Raw genomic sequence first — 13,632 nt, 5'->3', positions numbered from 1 at the left:
TTGCGTTACGCTGTATACGTGCAACACTTAGAATTTTGCAGATTTTTTTTTAATTTTTTTAATTTTTTATTTATTTATTTATTTATTTTAAAGATGACTTAAATACTGTTTTGCATGTGCTGTGCAACGCAACATTGGACCCTTTTTTTCAAACATCTTTTCATCTTGCTTTAGCCTATATTATTCAACATAGAATTGTTTTATTTTTTTTCAAGAACATGTTTATTGTTTTAATAATATTATAAAGGATATTGTAAACAATTTAAGTATATATTTTACATAATCTCAAAAACCGTTTGATAAATTCATATAAATATAGATTTTTGCTGAGTTACATTGTCTATAACCAAATACTAATAAGTTACAAAGTTAATCACTAAAATGACAAAATCTATTTAAGCTAATCGAAAAATTACCATCGTCTTAAAAAATTTAACAAAATGAAATGTTTTTTTGCTAAATCAACAATTTTATTTATAGTTATTTAACAATAATTATGTTTTATTATTTTATATAAGCATTTTGAATCGGTTTTATTCGATGTGGTGTTAAATAAATAATGTCATGAAAGCTGTTTTAAATATTTGATATATCTTATATGTTAAACAATAACAACCACAAAATTGAATATAATTTAAATGAAAAAAATAAAGGATGCGAAAGAACAACTCTTTTTTATTGATATCTTTATTATCAACCCCAAACAGAAAAAAAAGCGCAACTATTTATTGAAAACATGAATCAAAGTACAAGTCATTTCCGTACAACTTTTAACCCTTGTCCTGCTGGATTACTGTTTTTCTTGATGTTTTGAATATTAACTTGTTACTATCCTTAATTAAAGACAAGGGTCACTCCTTAATGGTGAGGAGGAGGTGGTGAACTGTAGATATAATGTGGGGGTGGGTACTTTTTCATCGGGGTTGGTGGAGGTGGTGGGGATTTGTACACAGGGGTTGGTGGTGGTGGAGATTTGTATACATATGGTTTCTTTGGTGGTGGTGGGGGTGGAGACTTATAAACCGGAGGAGGTGGTGGTGGTGACTTATAGATGTAGTGTTTCTTCGGTGGTGGTGGAGACTTGTGAAGTGGAGGTGGGGGTGACTTGTAAACGGGTGGAGGTGGTGACTTGTGAACTGGTGGTGGTGGTGACTTATACACCGGTGGTGGTGGTGACTTGTGAACATAATGAGGTGGTGGTGGCGACTTGTAGACCGGTGGTGGCGGTGACTTATGCACCGGTGGTGGTGGTGACTTGTAGGCCGGTGGTGGTGACTTGTAGACGTAATGAGGTGGAGGTGGTGACTTGTAAACAGGTGGTGGTGGTGATTTGTGAACTGGTGGCGGTGGTGATTTGTAAACAGGTGGCGGTGGTGATTTGTGCACCGGTGGCGGTGGTGACTTGTAGACCGGTGGTGGTGGTGACTTGTAGACGTAATGAGGTGGAGGTGGTGACTTGTAGACAGGTGGTGGTGGTGATTTGTGCACCGGTGGCGGTGGTGATTTGTGCACCGGTGGTGGTGGTGACTTGTAAACAGGTGGCGGCGGTGATTTGTGTACCGGTGGCGGTGGTGACTTATAAACAGGTGGTGGTGGTGACTTGTACACCGATGGTGGTGGTGACTTGTATACATATGGTTTCTTTGGAGGTGGTGGAGACTTATAAACCGGAGTAGGAGGTGGCGGTGACTTGTAAACAGGTGGTGGTGGTGGTGATTTATAGACCGGTGGTGGTGGTGACTTATAGACCGGTGGTGGTGGTGGTGATTTGTAAATATAATGGTGCTTAGGTGGTGGTGGTGGTGATTTCTTTGGTGGAGGAGGTGGTGGCGATGAGTAAGGGTAAGCCGCGGTGGTCAATGAGGGCAAACATAAAGAAACAATAACTACCGCAAGAGAGATTAGAAGGGTGGCCATCGAAGACATCTTCCTTTTTGTTCCCATTTCTACTGGTAGAAGTGGGATTTGGGTTATGAATTTGAGACAGCGTCTAATCCTTTATATAGGTGAAATATCTCTATTTTCTAATTAAACTGAAAATAGTTATAGTAATAAAAAAACTAATTTAAATTTTAGAAATGAATCTACCAACTACAATAACTAAAATAATATACATGTAAACTAGAAGACAATATAATGCATGCAAAGCCATCGTATTCCCGCCGTGGAATACTTCAACGTTTGAGTTATTTGCTTTTTCTTTTATTTGTTATAATAATTTAATATTAGTTATTTTTTAATATGGAGGTGAAAATTAATTAATTTATGAAGTAATATAACAATAGATATAAAAAAGAGACCTTTACATTAATGAAGTCTTAAATTTTTGGTCTCATTTAATGAAAGAATTGTTTTACTTTATTTTAATTTTATTATTTTACTATAAGTTTATTGTATTTTTTTTTTTGGACAAATTTACCAGACATGGTGAAAGCAACTATCAAATTATTACATGTTTGGTCCTATGGTTTGATTTTCTCCAATGGATTTATATTTTCTACAGAAAAAACTAATGGGTTTTGAACCCCATATATCAAATCTTTTAAATCGAAAACACACCATTTAACCTAAATCAAGCTTCTAGAATCAACGCCCGAGATAAACAAAAATCAATTATTTTCTTTTATAAGTTTTTAGCCTAAAACGATTATTTTATAGGTTTTTAACTCTTGGAGAAGTAGCATGGGAGATAAATTAACAAAGAGAGATCAAAATTCAAAGGTGATGTTCATGGAGTTTGTGATGGTGTGTTCTTGGCTGGTGATGTTTTACCAGCAGATATTCCAATCTAAGTTTTTGGTTCTTGGTGGTTCACCAATGTTTTACCTCCACCAATACGAAGCTTAAATGCTTCAATCTAATTTCCATGATCTTTTAAATTGGATATGGTGGTTTGGTATATTTTTTAGCAAGATAAACAAAGAGAGATAAAGAGAGAGCTTAGAGAGATCAATGGAGTTTGTGATGTGTGTTCTTGTCTGGTGGTGATGCAAATGGTGTTCATCGGAGAAATGGTTTTGTCGGAGAAAGTGGCAGGAAGGAGGGAATGTGGGTCATTTTCTTATAATTAACACATTAATTTAAAATAAAAAAGTTAATAAAAAAAATCAAAAAAGGAGATAAAACAATAACTTCATATCACTTATGAAAAAAAACTACATGCAACAACCATACAAGAATTAAAAACCAGGAGGAATAAACATATAATGGCTTAAATATTAATTGTAGTGAATCAACCTGTCTTTGCAAACCACATAACCAACTATGTAATTTTATCTTTTTATTTTATTTCAATACTATTCCTTTCTGGTGCTGTACTCCGAATTCTTCTTTTTGTCATGAAAAAATAATATTATTTTTATTTTTTAATGTAACATTGTAGTATTTTTATTTTTTTTCTTAGTTTAGCTTGTCTGGATCAGATGGAGAATATTATCGTAGTGCTTATTTTTTTTTTTTTTTTTTTACTATAATCATATTGTATTTTGTTTGTCAAATGAAAGAGAGGAAACAAAGGTTCGAAGGATGTTGATACAACTAGGAGACATCTGAAACAAAGGTCGAAGGATATTGATACAACAAGGAGACATCCTCAGCTGCTTGTTGATATACAAGTTTGGTATAAAATCACCAATGAGTATAATCTAGACTCCTAAGCATATGCACCAACCTAGAATACATTCACAAAATAGATTAAAACAATATATGAATATAGTTTGTCTATACCACACAAACAGAATCAAGAAGTAATTAGAAAACTCAAATATTGCTAGTATTATTTAGAGATTCATTAAAAGTTTTGAATTCTACTAATATTTCTTTTTTCATTTTAAATAGGCAAAACAAAGATATTAGAATCCAAGTTCAATCGTGGGTGGAAAAAAAAATGCAATATAAGGGAGGTTGTGGATGGTTTGACAAGAGGGTGGAATACAGTTTGGTATGTAATAATTTGCCTTTATATAATTATTATGTTGTTATTTAAAGTAAAGTTATATATTATATGAGTTAGTATGTTATTTATGTAAGATACGAACATATTTCAAGTAGATTACCTATTGTATTAGTATCTTGTTATTATTTTAACCATGTTGCTATTTTGTGTAAAATATCGCTATCAAAATTGTGTAGTATATTTCTATTTTAGGTGGACTATCTATAATGTAAGAACATCACAATTAACATACTACTCTGTTGTAATTATGTCATTATTTTTTGTAAAATATTTATATGGAATTTGCGTAAATATGTTTAGGAAATGTTATGGAATTCGTGTTAAAAAGGTTATCGAGTTTGTGTAAGTATGTTGCTATTTAAAGTATATTATCTATATTATAAGTGTGTTGTGTAATTATTATAAGCATGTTGGAATTTTTGAAATGTTTTTATTGTTAAACGTGTTGGTTAGACATTTTACAACATACATGTTGGATGACAACAAATCAAGTTAAAAATTTTAGACAAATATCAAAACAAACTTTGGTGAGCTTGTGGAAATAAAACTTCTGAAAATGTAAATCAAGTGAACACAATATTTAACGTGGTTCGGACAAGGTGACCTACATCCATGGGCGAACGAGAGAGAGGGAGAGAGAGAGAGAGAGAGAGAGAGAGAGAGAGAGGATTTTATTAACTTACAAGAACAGTTACAATCACACAAAGGTTACACCTCACTTGAGCTCTGAAAACAAAAAAAAATCTCTCTTGCTTACTAACTGCTCCAAATGAGTGCTCTCAACCTCACAATGATTACTCTATTGAAATTTCTACACATTCATAATGATGGAGATATGAGTCTATTTATACTTGAGGGATCATACCTAAAACCCTAATATCACAGGCCCATGAAATGTGACAACCAATCATATCTCACCGTGCAACATCTTCTAAAACATTCTTCCGTTTCATACAACTCATGAGCATCAACAGCACACATGAGGGGCCACCTTGACCATAGTGGAGCATCATGATACACAGGTGGCACATCATGAACACTAATGATCCAACATCCATCATGGTGGCACAACATAGTGTAATCATCGAACAATACCAACTTTTGAGCAACCTTCAACGATCTTGAGCACCATAGAGAACTTCATAACATACTTGGCTCATCAAGGAACCAAAATGGTCCATCTTGCACCATGATGGCACAGCATGTGCAAGGATGGTGCAACAGTGTGACAACAGTCTAATTTTCGTCAAAAATGAATTGATCAATAATCGTAATTGGGATGAAACAAGTGGTAGAGATTGTAACATGGTTTCCAAAAATATAAAGAGCATTGAAATCCGAGTTATAACGAAGAAGTTATGACCAATCGAAGATCCGCGACAAAACTGGCAAAACACTGTTCAGTAAAAAAATGGAAATTTCAATAAAAGGCTTTTTAGCCTTTACAGTCTAAATGAAAATTGTAGTTTATGTTAAACCGAGAACTTTCATAAAAAGAACGCCAAAATCTGACTTCGTATGAGGAAGTTATGATTTTTCTAAGTTTCAGTATAGCAGTGTACAGCTAAAAATTCGAAATAAAGATCGAGTGGTTTTTAGCCGACACAACCTAAACGAGAATTGAAGGTCTCATCATTAGTAGTACAACAGTAAGAAGACAGACAAAAACGGACGTCAGATGAAGAAGTTATGAATTTTTAACAGATTTTCCTGTCCCAGTCTGTTAAAAATAATAATATCAAAAATAAATTCAAAATTAGCCGACAAAGTCTAAACGAAAGTTGTAGAGTATAATTTTACCTATGCGTGCATATAAAGAATGTCAAAACGGAGTTTTTATGCAAAAGTAATGAATTTTAGAAGTTTTTTGCTCAAAAACCAAGAAAAATCGCATAGTCATCCTTCTGCCACGTCACCCTCGCATGCGAGCCTCCACGTGTCGTCTTTTGATTGGACCGCAGCCTCGCGTGGCACCCACTAATTGGTCCGAAGTCGTCATCCTCCTTCCCCATTGGACCGAAGTTCGGTCCACTTAGAAGCCTCCATCTGTCTGACCCTCGCACGTGACCTTCGCAAGAGCTGTCGCGTGTCCTGTTGACTCACCTCCTCGCCTAGCCACATGTATGTTGAGTCACCCTTCGGATCGCACCCTTGTACCCATATATAAAGGGTTCTCGGATTTGAGAGGTTTTTCACCCCAAATTTCACCATCTTTCACCTTTTCACCCCGTAGACTTTCTCATGACCCCCCAAGGCCCCAGTATCGTTTCTAAAGCCCGAAGCAAGCCCCGGAGCCCTGGAATTATCGAGAAGTTAACCTCTCTCCAGTCGAAACTCTGCCCAATTTGAGCCGGTTTCTCGTCAAACAAACTCCTTTCCGGGAAACGAAACGCTGCCCGAATCACCGCTTATCAAAGTGAGTTCATACCCTTATAATTTACCTTTTTTATGGTTTTTAAATGCTTTTTAGGGGGGGGGGGCATACAAGTTTAACACAATATTAAATTGTGTTAATAACTTTAATTGATAATAATCACACAAAGAGTTTCCATATGCTTTTAAGAATTACCAAATATATCCAAAACGACTTAAAGCCATGTTAAATCGTTAAAGTCATGTAAAATCCGTTAAATTCTTTGAAAAATGTTTTATAAACTATTTCAAATTATAAATGCCAAAATCATGTTTATATATGTATAAATATATAAATAAGATTTGAAGGGCTTAGGACTAATGAATTATCTTATTTCCTTTCCTTTTTTGGATGCAGAGTTAAGGTTGTGTTATTTGTCCGAAGGTCGTTTCCTTCTTAATTATATATATATATATATATATATATATATATATATATATATATATATATATATATATATATATATTATACATATATGAGTATAAAAAAGGTTACTCCTTTTGGTATCATTACCTTTGTATCAGGCTGAGCAAAGGTGTTCATCCCAGGAAAGTACCGAAACTTATTTAACTATACCAGGATTTGTATAATATCTTTAATATATGAACAACATATTAAAGAAGTAAAAATACATCATACCGGGTTGGCATTAACAAAGGTACTATACATAGTACCAGGGTTAGCAAACACGGGGTAATAATACATCATACCGAGTTTGCATTAAGAAAGGTACTATACAGAGTACTAGGGTTAACAAACACGGGGTAATAATACATCATACCGGGTTTCCATTAACAAAGGTACGATACAGAGTACGAGGGTTAGCAATCACAGGGTAATACTACATCGTAAATCTCGTTGAAACAATAAATTATTGAGACCCTTCACGGTGTACTTATCTAAGTACGACTTTAAGTCATGACCTATTAACCAGAATCTCTTGTAGGGAGAGAGTGAATTTGTGTAAAAATCTATATGGGACTGACAATCCTGCACCTTCACTGTTCGCTACAGTTTAGCCGGCAAGCCTAGGGTGACAAATGTCATATCGTTTCCGACACCTGAAGAACGTCGCATCAGGCACATCGATCATATTAGTATGGTTAATAGAACTCACATGGATAAAACAACGAGTGAAGTACTAAGTAAGATACTTCTCTTAAAACAATAAGAAAAGATAATTACATCCCGACCAATTATACTTTCTATAGTTTTTACTTACAGTAAAAGCTACGTATCATGAAATCAAGTATGGTAAATATACTTGTACTTCTGGTTTTGAACATTTAATACCACATGGCAGTATTATGGATAATATAATATTTTCCAGGATTAATACTAAGGTTTTTACTATATAATAGATATAACTAAAAATACTTTTACAAATGAAACGGTTTATGGAATTAAACCACTCTTTCAAAAGAAACGGTTTATGGGATTAAACCACTTATACAAAGGAAACGGTTTATGGGATTAAACCACTTTTACAAATGGAACGGTTTATGGGATTAAACCACTTTTACAAATGAAACGGTTTATGGAATTAAACTACTTATCAAATGGAACTTAGTCATTCAATATCTGTAAACTAGTATAACATAAATGACCTTTAGTGGTTAATTCTATAATTCCTTAGTTTCTACATCATAGTTATACATAAGTAATATCTGATTGACAGTGAAATGTACAACTTCCGCCTTACTTACTATTCCTTGTTTGGTTGTGGGCTTAGGGCAGATACACCCATTTAACTGTCCATTCGATTTTAGGTTATATATAATTAGTATGAACTAAGTAATTACAAAGGGAAATATTGAAGTTATCAGTTAATCACCTCATGAAATATAGTATTTTCTGGAGGAACCAGTGAACTTATCCAAAGAACTTAGGGTATACTTAACAGAACTAAAATACTTATGAACTCACCAGCTTAAATGCTGATCTACTCTTTCCAAATAACTTGTATTCTCAGGAATCCAGTAGACAGGTACACTCCCGAAGCTCTTGAGAAGACTACCTAGTACCGTACCACGACTCTTGTCTTCTACCGTACCTACTTTGGTGTTTGAATATGTAATGTTTAAACTCTTATGTAAAACTTATACTTATTAATGTAATGGTTGTTTATAATTGGATTACTATATTGCACGTGTTGTGATACTTACATGAAGTCCTCCGCTCCGGAACGTTTCCGCCGTTCTGGTTTGGGGGTGTGACAGATTTGTAACACCGTAAAAATTAAAACAATTTTTCGCATTTTCAAACACATTTTCCAAACACATTCACTAATAAAATGTCATAGTATCATATCTTTGTTTCACAAAACATCCCCCAAGATAGAAATACATAAAATCCCATGTGTGTACGAATCAAGCCGACGCCTTCCCGTGGTCATCACTGGTACCTAAAACACATAACACGTAACACTGTAAGCATAACCTTAGTGAGTTCCCCAAAATATCACATACAACACATATTAGCCACTCGAGGCTATAACTCTGTATGACCCTCTGGTCAAAGTGTCTCAGTGGGACCCTCTAGTCCCAATACTCTATGGACCCTTTGGCCCTAACTCTGTGGACCTTCCAGTCCTAACTCTGTAAACTCTGAATCACATATAGCACAAAATCACATAGATAACACATAGCATACAATATACTCTGTCACATAACTCTAATTACCACTCTAGGTAAAGTATAGTGAGAAGACTCACCTCAGGCGTCTCGGTAAATCTCTAACTCGGTAGAAATATTGCCTAGCCTCCGCCTATTCACATAAAGTAAATACTCTCATAAATATAACTCTCGAGACTAGACTCAACCTTCCATTGGTACCCTCAGAAGGGTAAAAGACTATTTTACCCCCTCCCTCTTGACACAAGGACTCCATTGTTGACCAAACCCTAAAAGTCAACAAAAGTCAATGGTCACACTTTGACCCTACTCGCCGAGTGCACTCTGGTGACTCGGCGAGTTCACACATGTCCACTAACTCTTTGTCCCACTTGGCACGCCGAGTCTTGACGAGTCATACCAGACACGAATCGCGGGACCACCCCAACTCAACTCGCCGAGTCTCAAGAACAACTCGGCGAGTACCGCCTTGAACTCCAGTCCTCTAACCCCCTTCTGACTCACCGAGTCATCCCCCAACTCGGCAAGTCTACTCACTGAGTAATTTACGTGAAACCCTAACTTTACTCGCCGAGTCTCAAGAACAACTCGGCGAGTTCATGCCATGCACAAACTCTACTAACCTCCTGAGGTCAGATCTGTGTCCCTAAACCATGGATCTGGCTTTCCCAAGCCTGAATGTCACGTAAAGTCCGAATCTTGATGCTTATATATCAACAACAAGGCATCAAAAGGATATTTAGTCCCAAAAATGGCAACCTAAGTCCAATAACCCCAAACTGATCCATAAAGCTCCAAGGGTTAAGGTTAGGGGTGTCATAAAAAACCAAAACCGAATAACCAAACCGAACCAAATGAATTTTGGTTCATTTGGTACGGTTTATTTGGTTTTTGGTTAATTTGGTTTGGTTAACCGAATAAGGATACCCTATTCGGTTTGGTTTTTGGTTAAATTTTTATTGTTTTGGTTAAACCGAAAAAACCGAATATATATATATATATATATATATATATATATATATATATATATATATATATATATAATCAACATTTTATATATATATAAATTTATTGATTAGTTACTAAGATTTCCATGTCTTTTTTGTTAGTAACCAATATAAAGTTATAATTGTTTTACATTTTGTATTAAAAAACAAAAACAAATTAACCAAATAACCTTTAGTCATTTCTTTCATTTTCATATACAGTTAAACTTATATTAACCTATCACTACAACTTGGATATGATATGTTATATATTAATGTAGTTTCTTTGTTTGGTAATAGTTTAGTAAGCTTTTTTCTTTTAGTTTAATATTTATTCTTACGTGTTGAATTTTATTCGGTTTAACCGTTAAACTGAACCGAATAAACCATAACCGAATAAACCGAAACCGATTAAACCGAACCTTATTTGGTTTGGTTATGGTTAAATTTAAAATTTAAAAAAACCGAAAAAACCGAACCGTTTTAACCGAAAACCGAAAAACCAAACCAAATAACACCCCTAGTTAAGGTCTCTGGACCTCTTTGATTCCAGATCCAAGGCACAAACTCGAAGAGGGACCATTTGCTCCACATAATCACTCTCCAAAGGTGTTAGAAAACCCTATCTCTAATGATCAACACCAAAACTGAAGGAGGTTCGAACTATTACCTCAAAAAGAAGTCTCTGAACTCTGGAACCGCTAGAATCGCACCTCCTCTTTGCTCTTGGTCACCTTCTTCTTGCTAAACCAAAGGTACAAGGATCAAAAGTGACTTCTTCTTCCTCACTACGATTTGGCAAACTTAGGGTTCTCTCAAGGGACTGGTAGCCGCAATGGGAGGCTATAAGTGCCCTTAAATAGGTTCCAAACCCGGGGGATTAGGGTTTCATTAAACAGCGTGGACTCGTTGAGTCCGGACGTGAACCCGGATGAACATCCGCGACCATACTCGGTGAGTCTTGGCTCCAACTCGTCGAGTTCCTCCACAAACTCCAAAATAATTAAATAAAATAAAATACCTGGGAATCCGGATGTTACAATTCTCCCCCACCAGAATCAGACTTCGCCCTCGAAGTCTTATTCTGGAAACAACTCCGGATGCTGCTCACGCATCTCACGCTCCGGCTCCCAAGTAAGCTCTGACCCTTTCCGGTGCTGCCACTGGACCTGCACCAGAGGCACTTCCTTGTTCCTCCGAACCTTGATCTTTCGATCCCGAATCGCCACCGGTCTCTCAACGTAGTTCAGGCCTACATCCACCTGAATATCCTCTAACGGCACTACTGCCGACTCATCGGCTATACACTTTCGCAACTGTGACACATGGAACATGTCATGAATCTGACCCAGTTCTGTAGGTAGCTCCAACTGGTAGGCTACCCTGCCTACCCCTGCGATCACCCAAAAAGGAACGATATATCGGGGCCCCAACTTGCCCCTCTTCCTGAATCGAATGACTCCTTTCCAAGGAGAGACCTTCAGGAGTACAAAGTCGCCGACCTGGAACTCGAGCTCGGACCGGTGCCTGTCTGCATAACTCTTCTGACGACTCTGAGCGGTCAATAACCTCTGCCTGACCTGCTGTATCTGCTCAGTCGTTTGAAGCACGATCTCTGTACTACCCATCACACGCTGCATGACTTCTCCCCAGCAAATGGGGGTCCGAAACTTTCTCCAATACAACAGCTCAAAGGGTGGCATACCAATGCTCGAATGATGGCTGTTGTTATAGGAAAACTCTGCCAAGGGCTAATACGTGTCCCAACTCCCGCCGAAATCCAACACACATGCCCGGAGCATATCCTCGAGCGTCTGAATCGTCCACTCGCTCTGTCCGTCAGTCTGGGGGTGGTATGCGGTACTAAAATGCAGCCTAGTACCCAATTCCTCATGAAATTTCTTCCAGAATCTGGAAGTGAAACGCACATCTCGGTCTGACACAATCGAGATCAGCACTCCATGCCGCGATACCACTTCCCTCACGTACATCTCCGCCAACTTCTCTACGGAAGAGCCCTCACTAATAGCAAGGAAGTGGGCGCTCTTTGTCAACCTGTCCACAATCACCCAAATTGCATCGACTCCCCTAGCAGTCCTTGGAAATTTGGTGATAAAATCCATGGTAATCTGTTCCCACTTCCACTCGGTAACCTCCAACGGCTGCAACTTACCATGCGGCCTCTAGTGCTCGGGCTTAACCCTACGACAGGCTAAGCACCTCTCAACAAACCACGCGACATCCCTCTTCATACAGGATCACCCATACTCCCTCTTCAGGTCTAAATACATCTTAGTGGGCCCAGGATGAATCGAGAACTTCGACCGATGAGCCTCTTCCATCAAAATGGTACGCGTCCCGCCCACAAACGGTACCCAGATTCACCCCTGGAATGTCATAAGCCCCCGGCTATCGGTAATGAACTCCGATACCAACCCGACAACTCGTTCTCTCTTCTGGTTTTCTGATCTCACGGCCTTAGCCTGGGCCCCACGAATGGCGTCCAACACCGAAGCCATCACAGTCAATCTCAAACAAACATCTCGCATCGGGGCGCTCTCCGCCCTTCGGCTCAGTGCATCGGCTACAACATTAGCCTTACCCGAGTGGTACAGGATCTCGCAGTCATAATCTTTTACCACATCCAACCATCTCCTCTGGCGCATATTCAGGTTGGGCTGATCCATCAAGTACTTCAAGCTCTTGTGGTCCATGTATATGGTACACCGAACCCCATACAGATAGTGACACCAGATCTTGAGGGCGAACACCACTGCCCCCAACTCTAGATCGTAGGTGGGATACCTCGTCTCATGAGGCTTCAGCTGCCTCGATGCGTATGCTATCACATTCCCTCTCTGCATCAGCACCGCTCCCAACCCCGAGATTCATGCGTCACAATACACCACAAAGTCCTCCATTCCCTACGGAAGGGCTAACACCAGGGCTTCGCATAGTCTCTGGCGAAGTGTCTCGAAGGAGGCCTGCTGCTCTGGGCCCCAAGAAAAAGCAACACCCTTCCGGGTCAACTTGGTGAGTGGCACGGAGATCTTGGAGAAATCCCTGATAAATCTCCGGTAATAGCCTGCCAGCCCTAAGAAACTCCTGATCTCGGTGGGTGACCTCGGCACCTTCCAACTCATCACTGCCTCAACCTTGGCCGGGTCGACCAATACCCCTTTCTGGTTAACGAGGTGCCCTAGGAACTGGACCTCTCGCAACCAGAAATCACACTTGGAGAATTTGGCATAAAGCCTCTCCGATCTCAAAACTCCAAGGATCTCCCTCAAATAAATCTCATGCTGCTCTCTGGATCTCGAGTACACCAAAATGTCATCGATGAATACGATCATCGAACGATCCAACATAGTCCTGCACACTCTGTTCATGAGATCCATGAACACCGCCGGTGCATTGGTGAGTCCGAAGGGCATCACCACAAATTTGTAATGTCCATAACGAGACCTGAACGCTGTCTTCTGGATGTCCTCATCTCGCACCCTTACCTGATGCTACCCAAACCTCAAATCGATCTTGGAGAACCAAGATGCTCCCTGCAACTGATCGAACAAATCGTCGATCCTCGGCAACGGGTAACGGTTCTTGACCGTCAGCTTGTTCAACTCCCGGTAATCAATGCACATC

The 13,632-nt window shown here is 38.4% G+C and overlaps 1 protein-coding gene across 1 annotated transcript; it reads right to left on the bottom strand.

Moving 5' to 3' along the window:
• Positions 1 to 655: 655 nt before the first annotated feature.
• Positions 656 to 1,986, bottom strand: EXT3 (extensin 3). Its single transcript, XM_079005127.1, has one exon. The coding sequence runs from the start codon at positions 1,942 to 1,944 to the stop codon at positions 859 to 861; it is 1,086 nt and encodes a 361-aa protein (XP_078861253.1). The 5' UTR covers positions 1,945 to 1,986; the 3' UTR covers positions 656 to 858.
• Positions 1,987 to 13,632: the final 11,646 nt, after the last annotated feature.

The sequence above is a fragment of the Lactuca serriola genome, chromosome 6, assembly GCF_051521515.1.
Source record: "Lactuca serriola cultivar US96UC23 chromosome 6, Lser_US96UC23_V15, whole genome shotgun sequence".
NCBI classification, from domain to species: domain Eukaryota; kingdom Viridiplantae; phylum Streptophyta; class Magnoliopsida; order Asterales; family Asteraceae; genus Lactuca; species Lactuca serriola.
This window is presented reverse-complemented; position numbering and strand designations above follow the sequence as displayed.

Excerpts from the sequence above, each read along its gene's own strand:
- EXT3 (XM_079005127.1), bottom strand. The coding sequence starts at position 1,944 with ATGGGAACAAAAAGGAAGATGTCTTCGATGGCCACCCTTCTAATCTCT.